This window comes from Diceros bicornis, chromosome 38, assembly GCF_020826845.1.
Source record: "Diceros bicornis minor isolate mBicDic1 chromosome 38, mDicBic1.mat.cur, whole genome shotgun sequence".
In the NCBI taxonomy this organism is placed as follows: domain Eukaryota; kingdom Metazoa; phylum Chordata; class Mammalia; order Perissodactyla; family Rhinocerotidae; genus Diceros; species Diceros bicornis.
In genome coordinates this window covers 26675702-26687443 of record NC_080777.1, presented here as the reverse complement: position 1 = coordinate 26687443, position 11742 = coordinate 26675702, and the positions used below count along the sequence as shown (strand labels likewise).

Here is an 11742-nt window from a genome sequence, read left to right as displayed (position 1 = left end):
TCCTGACCCTATTAAGCTGGTTGAGGAGCCCTCTTGGTCTGAGAGGTGCAGCTCTTGAGGCAGTGTCCGGCTTTTGGCACTGTCGGGAGCACCCCAGCGCCCGGGGAGGTCAGCACGGTCCTGGGGCTGGGAACGGCGCACTCGGCGCGGCGCCACCCAGCCCTGGTCGCCCCGGCTGCGCTGGGCGGGAGGTGAGCGGGTCGCCCGGAGGCGCCGGGCCTTTCTCTAGTGGGCGGACGGAGGAAGTCTCTACGTGGGAACCTTCCCCCACCGCTGGGGATGGCAGGTCCAGACTGGCCGCCTCACCGGCGCACCTCTGATTCAGTCCTACCGGGAGGCCTCCCTGAGGACCAGATGCGAGTGGGCTGAGCCGGGCTGGCCCCTGGAGCTCAGTTGCGCATCTTTGCTGGCTTGCGCCCCGGGGCCCTACGCGTCCGCGCGCCCGGTACGCACGCAACCCCCGCAGCCGCGCAGTCTCCCGACGGCTGCCTGCTCCTTTCAAACCTCTGTCCTCCAGGCCCTGGTCCTTCTCCAAGGGGGCGGCCGCCGAGTCTAGAACGCCGCGCTTCTGAAATCTGAAGCCCCGTTATCCGCCCTGTGCCGCCGCGGGCTCGGCCGCCCAAGGAATAAAGGAGACGTCCCGCCCCGCGGCCGCTACCCGGGGTTTGAGTTGAACAAGGAAATGTGGGTGAAGCCAGGTTCCAGTGAAGCCCCGCACAGGTGAGAACCGGTGGCTTCCCCGCCCCCATCCCTTCCAGGAAGTAGACGCACCCGCAGCTCCGCGGAGCTGGGAGAGCGCAGCCCTTTGGCCACTGACAACTCCGTGACCTCCGCCCCCCAAATCCCCTCCGTCCCGAGGAAAGTCAGCGACATTCAAGAGAAAGACAAAAGGAGGCAAATGCAGGTTCAAGAATCCTGTCAGCAGACTGCAGGAGACTATGTATTTCAGAGCCTGCGAAGCGCGGTTTAATTTCTAAGACACACACACACCCCTCTTCCTTCCACCCAATGGAGGCGCGCACACGAGTGTGCTCGCACACACTCACACTCACACGATTCCCGCACTGGCCCAAGAGAAAGGGAGAAAAGGCAGGGAAAATGAGAAGGTACCTGGCCTATAGCTCACCTGCCTCTAGAGCGGTGCCGTTCAGCATCCTTGGAGCGAAGGAGTGGATCACGCTGCAATGGAGCCTACATCGGCAGAGAAAAGCCGCGCGTCAGCCCGGCGCTGCGCCGGGGCCCCGAGAGCCTCCCAACCCCCGAGGGCCGCGTCCCCACCCCTCCTCCCGCTGCGCCCCCAGGTGCCGGGAGGCGCCCAGTGGGGCCAGACCTGCCTCGGGAGGGGGCCCGGGACGCTCCAGGGGCACCCGGCCGTCTGGGCGCGCACCGAGGCCAGAAAACCGCTCCAACGAGACAACCCCCGTGGGGATCTTACCTTGCACTGCAGACGTTCCCCCTAAGAACCCTGTCCTCGGCAAGGGAAGGCGGGAGGCGGCGGCCAGAGGTGCGGGCTGGTCCCCAAGTCTCGCCCAGGGGTTCTCTGTTAATCCAAATAAATAAACCGTTGGATGGAAATGAATCTTCCTCACTCTCTCTCTCCCTCTCTCCCTCTCTCCCTCTCTCCCTCTCTCTCGTTCTCTCGCTGTCTGTCGGATTGACCCCAACCCCTCACCTCTGACCCGCAGCTCCCTCCACCTGTCTTTTATTTTCTATTTATGCTTCCAGATCGGGAAGGGAAGGAGGGAGGGTGGGCAGAGGGCACAGGCGCGGGCCTGTGCCCGGAGCCACGCTCTGAGGCTGCGTTCAGCCCTTCCAGCGCCTCAATAACCAGGGGAGGTGTTAATGGAGGACTCGGCCGTAACTGAACCTCATAAAGCCCGGAGCATCTCGAGGCTTGGGCGCGGCTGGCGGCTGGAGTCCCGCGGCGCGCCCTGGGCTCCCGGTCCCCCAGCCGGCCTCTGCCTTCTCGGGGCTCGTACCTAAAAGATGCTGCGGCAGCTGGTGCCTGCATAGACGGTGAAGGGGCGGTAGCTTCTGCCGGGAGCGAGGCTAAACCATTGATTGCTCACCCGCCACATCCCCGCCCTCCCCTCACAGTCCTCCCTTCCTTCTCGGCGCTCCCGGACTGGGCGCCGGGAACCCAGCACTTCGGGATGCGCTCTGCGCTCGGGGGCGGCGTTCCCGGCCGGGTCAGCGCGCCGGCCGGAGGTGTTTCTGCCTCCCGGCCCCAGCTAGGAGGTGGGAGGGCGATTAACCTTCCGGGAGGAAACCGACTCAAAACATGGGAGACGCACATTCACGGGGACACAGACAGACTCCCAGACCCGGGACGGGGCGGGGGCCGTGTTACCTGGTCTCCGGTTCCCGAGGGGCTGCGTCGCCCCAGCAGCCTCGGGCGCAGTCAGGCCACGGGGAAGCGGAGGGAGGACCAGGCAGCCGGGCCTCTGGCCAATTATTTACCCACTCCCCCACCCAGTGCGCCCCTCGCAGTCGGAGATGGGGGGCGGGGACCACTGGGAGGCTCCCGCGCGCATGGGAAAGGGGGTGTGAGCAGCGAGATTGGCCGCCCCGGGACGCGGGTCCGGGCGGTGTGCCGCCCTCCCTACCCGTCCCTCCCCCTGGGCCACCGGAGCGGCTCTTCCGCGGCGCGTGGGCGGAGGGCGGCGAGGGCTGGGGGCGCCCGCGCGCGGAAGAGCCGCCTGCAAAAACAGCGTGGGATGCGGGGCCAAGAGGGGCTGTGCCGGGTTGGACCCACCTCTCCGCCGGCCCCGCGAGCTCCGCCGCAGTTTAGGGGTGGTGAGGGATCCAGCGGGAGCCGCCGATCCAAGCCCTCTGGCTTTCTCTTTCCATTCCAAATCCCGAATGTGGCTCAGAGGACCCCGGACGGAGTCCCTCTTTCTACCCGAACACTGGCTTCACTACCAGTCCCACCTGCCAACTAGTCCCACTAGTTTACCTTCTAAGCTCCCCTCACCCCCGACTTTCCCCTTCCCATTCCGGCTTCCTTAGTTCTTTCTCTCCTCGAGAATCCCTCCAATCTCGGCGCATGTTCGAAGCCAGGGAGGCGACAAGGTTCAGCTTCTATGCTCGCCGGCGAGGCCATCGAGTGGATGAACGGCGATACCGACCCGAAAACGCTTAGGTGCTCTCACTCATCCCTGTCCAAAGCAGCAGTTTTTATCCTCTTTTGGGTCCCGAACCGTTTTAGGTATTTGATAAAAACATGCGTTCTGCACGCGCGCACACACACACACACGCACACACAGAGGCGCGCGCGCACTGAAGCGCACGCCGATGCTCACACCTTGGAATACAAATTTTGGGTGGGAAGATGCGGTCGTCGTGAATCTCCCAATCCTCCAGAGCTTATCAGTTTCGGGTTTACACTCTCTTTTACACCCCTAGTCTCAGGAAGGGGAGCGTGAGCCTGGAGGTTTTGTGTCATGAGCCCAAGCTTGAAACTGTTTGTGGGGGCGACGATCGACCCAGCGCGGGGCGCCCCGGCACACAGCCGGGCATCCGGAGGTCCTGGGTAGCTGAGCCAACCCCTAGCTAAAGAGCTGCGGGTTCCTCCACAACCTTCTCTCAGAAATCAGGCCCTCCACAGAGGAGCGCAAGAGGATGCTGACAACCCCCTCACACACACACACACACACTCACACACACACTCGCACACTCTTAAACCTCTGACTTTTTTTTCTGAGGGGAGAGAGCTTTGACAACTAGAAGTACCTTTTAATTGTTGCAGGGTAGTGAAAAAGTAGCACCGAGTTTTAAATCCTCCACCATGGGCAGGCGTCCAGTGCACAAACTCAAGCCTTTGCTGGAACGGAGAGAAGATGGAATGGCAGGTGCTGGCATGGAGTGGAGGGGACGTTCCTTCTGGCCTAGCCGGGGACTGTGAGGTCGCAAAGTGTCCATAGGAAGGCAATCTGCCGACGGCTGTCCGCCTGGTAGTGTGCCCCTCCCTGGCCTCGTCTGGAGACGAATCTAAGCCCAGCTGGTTTCTGGCGGTGGAACCCGGCGTGCGTGCAGAACAGACTTTGGGGACGCCGCAGGATAAGGGGCCCTGCGGCAGAACGAAGACCCGCGCAGGCCCCAGGGAGCATCTCCGCCTCTCGCGGCCTCTTCTGTTCCAAACGCACCTGGTTTGGGAGCCCCAAGTTTCACTAGGAAAAAATAAATAAATAAAAGCCCTCCTCTTTCTTGCTCCGCAAAATCGATGGGGCCAATGTGGCTTCTGAAGACAGGGGAGTGTGCATGGTAATCCACCTGCTGCCAGGACTGCCCAGGGCAGGGCCCTTCCCAGGGAAGGGAGGAACCATTCTGCAGGAATCTATCCCCATCGCCACCCCGATAAACCCCACAACAAGATTCCCCAGTTTCTCTCGGGTCTTTCCGTGTTAGAAACAATCTAGAAATCCATCTCCCTTGATTTATGGCGCCTTGCGGCAGGAGTCTCCTGCAACCTTGAAAGCGGAGCAGCACCAGAGTTGACTTGACTGGGAAGTCTCTATTTCCCGGCATCCACATGTGTTTGTGTACACACACCCAATAAGAAACCTGAATTTTTACTTTACAGTGTGCGAATACAATATAGCTTGAAGCTCTCGCAGCGAGGCCCATTTATGTGGCCGTATTGTGTTTAATGTGGGAGCACCCGCACGCCGCCACCCCTCACTGCGGTTCACAAGCATCTCCCCAGAACCACAGCGGAGAACCTCAGACCTTGGCTGCCGCCTCCAGACACAAGAAAGAGTGAGAGCCCCCGCCCCCAGCCACCACCAGCGGCGGCTCCTGTGCTATTTTTGCCAGGGAGGCTCGAGTTCTGCCAGGAAGAGTCACAAACATCCCACATAAGGGTCCTCCGGGATGGACGCCCGGAGTCCTTCCTCCTTGGTCCAGTTCCCCACTGCAGGCAGTGCCCTGGGAGGAGGAAAGAGCCGCCTCGAGGAAGGAGGCAGCCCATAGGTTATTTCCATCTGCCAAGAGGCTTTCTCAAAGCACTGCCCTACCTCGGAGCCCCTTTTCAAAATGAACTTCCTTTCCTGTTTCTTGTTTCTCCAGAAAGATGGCCTTTCCAGACTCCATTTCCTTCTTTTCTCCCTCTTGGGACCGCTGAAAAAAAGCATCCAGCCCCCACCCAGAAAATGGCCTTGGTAATCTCCAAATCGAGTGGAGAACATGGAGCAGGCCGGTTGCTTGTTGACCTAAGATGGAAATTGGCTCCCAGGGGTCCATAAACCTTTCCGGAAAGACTAACTGCCTCCTCAGCACGTTGCTGACCCCCTTCTCCTAGTCTCCTTCTCGAATTAATTTCTGGAATGGGCAAAACCTGCCCCCTTACATCCCAGGAGGCTGCTGATACCTCACAGGGCCCACGGGCAGTGTGGCTGAGGGCACGACGACTACAGCTCCAGGAAAACTGGGGCACCAAACTTGCCAACAATTTGGGGAAACAATTTTTGACATAAAATGAACAACAACAGAAGTCACAATGGGAATATACGAACTTTACTGTACTTCTTTTCACTTTTCAGTTTAGAAGTGCTTTTATTTTGAATTGAATTTGGGAGGAGGCACCAGAACCTTCTGGTGACTGAAGATCTCTAAAACCCTCATTCTGGCCACAGGCAGAGACTACAGCAGCCCCCTGAGATGTTCGAGAACCTTTCAGATTCTGCTAAGACAGCTCTGGGTAAAGCCAGCCCTGAAAGTGGGCAGCAGCCTCATTTAAGGGAGAGGCTTCCTGGGGGCTATCATCCTCAGGGGGAAGCAGAGAAGAAGGTGTGGACAGAATAGTCCCTGGGAGCCCCTAACCCAGGTTGGAGAATGATGCCCAGGGGCTGCACAGCAGGGACTAGAAATGGTGTAAAGCTAATAAAAGGTTCTAAGATAGATTCACCTGGGAAGTCCCAGGAGACACAGAAGGGTACAATGTGGAGGAGAGAAGAAACAGTGGCTTAATCGAGGCATCTTACCAGGCCTGACCCCCAAGTCAGAATGATTTAAAGTTTTTATTGAGAGAACAGATGGGAGATGAGAACATTTCTTGATGCAGAATGGCGCTTCTCGGGCACTCATATGCTGCACACGATAGCGTTTTATCAGTCTCCTTATAGCTCAGGATATAAATAAAATGAAGAATGTATTCAAACTCTTCTGTTTGCCAGCAATCTCCCTTGGGTTGTTCACACCGAGGAGAAAACACTAGGAGAACTGAGGCTATAAGAAAAATCAAGAGCTACTAATGTGACCCGATTGGTACTAATCTATTCAATGGAACAGTCACTATTTTCTTTCTTCAACATATGTGTCTGATAATGAAGCAAAAAGAAAGGGAAATAACTATCAACGTGCCATTTCAGAAACACACAAACATTTGCTAGCTTTTTCATTTTATTGATGTTCTTTTAATATATATACTTAAGATTAAACTAGGCTCAAGTACTAACAGCACAGAGAGCAATTCTGGATTAGGGTTTTTTTTTTTTTAAATAAGGTTCAGTTGGAGAACAAGGATGAAGTTGTTGTCAAACATAAAAATATGAATTGAATTGCTTCTTTTTAGATGGATCTTTAACATTGACTTGACCATACGGACACTGCAGAAGAAACAAAACAAATTATTATTCAATTATTTAACAGTCATCTTGCAAAAAAAAAGTACAACACTTCTCACAGTGAAAAAAAGAGACTGCTAATGATGTTGGATAGATCACATTTGATCTATCGGGTCCTGCAGACTAAGAGGAGAATAACGGCAACCTCTGGCAAATGGTCCTAATTAGGGTCCAAGAATCACTTCCTAAATGCATCCTTCCAACTTTCAGACTTTTACTGTCAAAAACACACTCTTAGAAAATCCTCAGGTCCTCAATTTATGCAAAGCTCTCATGCATTTGATTAGAAACAGCTAATGGTACAGGTAGGAACATACCTAAAAGTGAAGGTCTAATTTTTCAATACCGACTACAGTTAATACATGCATTTTTTGCATCTATTCCTTAATTATAAAGTGGGTCAGCAAAAGGAACTAATACCTTCTTGCCCCCAAAACAGATAGTCAAAATGGTCTGTAAACAGAAGTTGTTATCTGCTTAGAATCTTAACTCTATAACAATTTACCTTACTAGTACGCTTTTAAAAAGTTACAGTGAAGAACCCATTCCCATTTATTTTTTGCTCGAAATAGGGAAGGATTAGTTAGTTCATCTTAATCAGCGGACACAGAGATATACATTCACTGAAATATACATTTTAGGAAATGTACAGCACAAAGTGTGGGGTAGTTAGTTTCATGGTTATTTTAAAGAGAGTAGAAAACAGGCAACAAAATGAGAGAGAGAGAGGAAGAAGGAGGAGGAGGAAAGGAAGCAAGGAAGCTAGAGAGGGAGGGAGGGTGGAAGGAAGGAAGGAAGGAAAGAAGAAAGGAAAGGAGGGAGGAAGGAAGGAAGGAAGAAAGGAAGAAAATCACTATTACTTAAAGGAAACCCACCTCTCAATGCTTCACAAGTTTCTATTTATTCAGTTAATAATGAAGAAAAAATGCTTTCTGGGATCTAGTTTGCAATATTCTGGATTTCTTTTCCTGTCCTCTTTGTACTTGCCCAGTGAACGCGACTTATTTGAAACCTCGTGAAAAGTTTCCTTGTAATAAAGAACTCCCATGAATTTCAAGTCACAGCATTTCAAGGCACTGATGCTCACAATGAAATGTTACAAAATTCCATTAACTTTAAAGGTCCTATGTTGGTCCTAAGGACTTCATTGTCCTTGGCTAAAGTAGCTTGTGAAAAGTGCACTCCAGGTCTATTTAGCTTTTTTATTTGACTTGTTTTTCAAATAATAGGTATTTACGAAGTTACAGAGGCACCACCAACTGCTGCTGTAATGCGAGAATTTGCAACTCACGTGTCTGCAGGCGGAGCCACAACATTCTCCTCTCTGCAAGTGGGTGAGCTGTGTGAGCACCACATAGCCAGTAGCTGGATCCACGTAGTTTAGCTGGCCAGCCTGAAGAGTAATGAAATAAAACAATTCATTAATCTCAATATCCATCATATCTCCTCACCATAATTTCTACTCATAAAATACCGCAACATTTTCTTTAAACAATATTAAACTTCTTCCCGGCAACTTGAGTGGCGCTTGCAATTAAAGGCTGAATGCCTTCCAACATTATATACCGTCCAACTTTATGTGACATAAGGAGAAAATATACAGGTTGAGAAAAATGAGAAGTTGATGGGAAAACAAGAACTCCTCTATACCTGGTTACTATGTAGCCGCTGCTCAGGTATTTTTCATTCAGTTTCCAGGTAACAAGTTTAATAACAGGTGATTTAGATGACTTTAAGAGCTTAAGAGGCTGAAAATGAACTTTCACTCAGAAGTTGCAGTTACAATTTCAGTACTTAAAATATGTGGGTAATGATTTAAACTTACAGAAAAGGTGATAATCAAAACCAACAGTCCTTATAGAAAAGTATTAGCTTCTCTCTTATTGAACACTTTTCTTTGCCTTCACAATGTGTTACTCCATTGCACATTTTACACTATTTCTTTTTTTGGAGTGTTGTTAGTTATGTTTTTAGGCAAAAAAAAAAATGTATTATTTTAACATATTAATGCTCGATGCTTTCACGAGTTTGATCAAAAGCAACTTTTGCTCCACCACTTCAGATATCAAAGGCAGCATCTTCTACCTGCATTCAAATATGGTTTTAAAAAAGTGTCCCGGGGGCCGGCCCGGTGGCGCAAGCGGTTAAGTGCGCGCGCTCCGCCGCGGCGGCCCGGGGTTCGCTGGTTCGGATCCTGGGCGCGCACCGACGCACTGCTTGGCAAGCCATGCTGTGGCGGCGTCCCATATAAAGTGGAGGAAGATGGGCACCGATGTTAGCCCAGGGCCGTCTTCCTCAGCGAAAAAAGAGGAGGATTGGCGGATGTTAGCTCAGGGCTGATCTCCTCACCAAAAAAAACAAAAAAAAAAAGTGTCCCAAGTACATCACGTGAAGGCAAAGGAAATAATGCAACCTCTTCTGTGGACCTGGGCCACGTGGGTGACACTATTTAGCCTTGAGATTTTGTAGAGGAACTTTCTTCTGGGCTTTTTATATAACCTTTTCACCGTGCAGTAACTCTGCATCTCTCTGCATAGAGCCTCTTCATTTAAATACACGTGAAACGTCAATGTCTTTTTTAACGTATGTCTTTGTATGTGCCACAAACTACTTCTTCAGAGTGGCTTTCTTAATGGTGGAATATTTCATTCTGGTTGAGGTTTTAACCCACTCCGCTTCATGATCAAGTGTGGAGCAAAAGGACAAACAGAGTTCAAGTCTAGGTCTACCCCAAGGCATTCCAGCAAAGCTAGACCCGGGCCACAGAAATCCAGCAAGTCCCAAAGCCAGTGGAAGGGGCCTCCCAAATGCTTTGGGACCACAGAAGCAGATTACATGAAACCAGGAGCACTAAACACTACTTTAGAATGACCAACTGTCAAGACCTCACTTCTTTATTTACAAAGCCTGTGCTTGAAGACTTGGAAGAAAAACAAAACAACACTGGGAATAGTGTTAGCAGCCTTCTTCTCACTTTTCGTAGCTGCTGGGAGTCTTCTGAGGGCAATTATCCGGCAACCTGGAAGCCTAACAGATTGCTCCTGCACTTGTGCCTGCTCTCCTGCTTTCCATGTCGGCTCAGAAGCTTTGAGCTTGTTTGCTGCCCACACAAACTTCATTTGTCTTCTGTCAATGAGCCTCAAGTAACGGTGGCAACAGAGAAAGAGGCAGGAAGAGGGCTGACAGTCCGACTGGAGAGCAAGATGTTCAGTGATGCAGATCAGCACAGGGCGAGAGGAGGGCCACTGTGAGGGGGCGCTGATTTGTTGGAAAATAAAAAAACAAGCTTGTTACTGGGTTTACTTATGGTCTCCCGGACAGTGACTGAACCTGCGATGCTGCCACTGATGAAACAAGCATGCTTCCCTGAGGGAGAAAAGTCTCTTTCCTTCCCCAGGCTGAGTGAACCCATCTTTACATGCCACTGGGCTTTGCTCTAAAAAGAATGAATGTTTTTGCTTATATTTACCATATTTATAGGGTAAAGTAGGGGGAAAAATTACACATGGTTGTTTAAGAGAGTATAAACAAGAACAATCAAGAGCTGCCACTCATTTCCTGATGAATCTTAACGCAGAGGTTTCAACACTCGAATGAGTCAGGCGGGGATTCTCAGGGCCTACTGTCAAGGAAAAAAAGGCAACTGAGGCGCCTCCAAGGTTTTCTTCTCTACCTCTTGGGCTCAAGCCACACCAGATAACACAGGCAGTCCTGTCAAGTACTGGTCATACTGTATTAAATAGGTCACTTTCACACCGTTTTTGTATCTTTATTATAGAACTCACTTGCTCTCTCAAGATAATGAAAATATAAGCCTGCTACCTTTAAACTCACGTAGTCTGAGGTTTTAAAAAGTGTGAGGGGAGATGATAAGTTTTGATATTGGTGCTAACGAGCAACTGTCAAATCCCCAAATCAGAAGAAAACAGCTCAAGATTATCTAGGAAGAATGTAAACGCCTGATTATAGTTTTCTTGTAATTGTGCCCCTTCAGAGCAGAGAGAAAGGACGAAAGAATGGTAGCAAAAATTAAAAAGTTTGTTTTATCATTATTAAAATCATTGGATGGTAAAGTGTCCAACTGTGCAGACAAACACGAATATTTCCCGTGACTTCTCAGCTCCTCCACCTCCTCCATCAATTCCTTAACCCGCTCTCCCATCACACACACAGTGGCGTGACGACGGGTCCCACACTGCGATCGCAGTTTAGCTCGGACGCTGGTCAGAAATGAATTGCGCTCATACTCAGGACAGACACACGCTAACCCTTTGCCCAGAACACGAAACCGTGGTCAGTTTTCAAGCGAAATGGTCGGAGCTGGAAGTGCGCGTGCTGGGCAGGGGCCAGAGGCAGGACCCGCCAGCTCCCAGCAACCTCTCCCTCGGCGGGACAGCCTCTGAGGCCCGGGCGGTCCGGGACGCGCAGGCGCACAGACCTCGGGGCCGTGGGGCGGGGCCGTGGGCCGGAGCGGAGGGGGGCGGGGGGGCGAGTGGGCGGGGCCCGGACTGCGTGGGCGGGGCGGGACCTGGAGGGGCGGGACCGGCCCGAGTGGGCGGGGCCTCACCGCGCAGGCGGCCGCGTGCAGCTCCACGATCCGCTGCTCCGCCGGCGTTAACTGTTCGCTCGCCTGCTGCCTCGTCTGGTCTTCCGGCCTGGGCTGCGAGCGGGACCCGGCGCCGCCGCCGTCTCCCTCGGAAGCGGGGCGGAGGGTTAAGCTGAGGCGCGGCCGGCACCCTGTTCCGGCCCAGAGAGGTCTCGGTGGCAGGGCGGCGGGAGGCTGCCTACCGAGCGTGGCGCCCGCCACCGCCGGGATCTGCCTGGCCGCCATGGCCGCCGCCGGCCTGTGGGAGGCGGGACGGTCGCGGGGCCCCGGGGGCGGGGACGCGGGGCGGGGGCGCGCGGGGCCCCGGGGGCGGGGACGCGGGGGCGCGCGGAGCCGGGACTCTGGCCTCAGGCCGGGCTCTGTGGGGCTGCGGGGTGGGGCGTGGACCGAGCCTCGGGGCTCGCCCCGTCCGGCCGCGGAATAAAGTGGACTTTTTAGGGCGCTGGTGAAGCTCCGGCAAGATGCGGGGACGGGAAGAACGTGCCATTTCCAACCTCTGCACCCACAGTCTAG

At 53.0% G+C, this 11742-nt stretch overlaps 1 protein-coding gene across 1 annotated transcript; it reads right to left on the bottom strand.

Moving 5' to 3' along the window:
- Positions 1–6381: 6381 nt before the first annotated feature.
- C38H1orf53 (chromosome 38 C1orf53 homolog) lies at positions 6382–11454 on the bottom strand. The gene is made up of 3 exons (XM_058533929.1): positions 11191–11454; positions 7915–8016; positions 6382–6605 (listed from the first exon to the last, which is right to left on the bottom strand). The coding sequence occupies exons 1-3, from the start codon at positions 11452–11454 to the stop codon at positions 6534–6536; spliced, it is 438 nt and encodes a 145-aa protein (XP_058389912.1). The 3' UTR covers positions 6382–6533.
- Between the last annotated feature and the right edge of the window lie 288 nt (positions 11455–11742).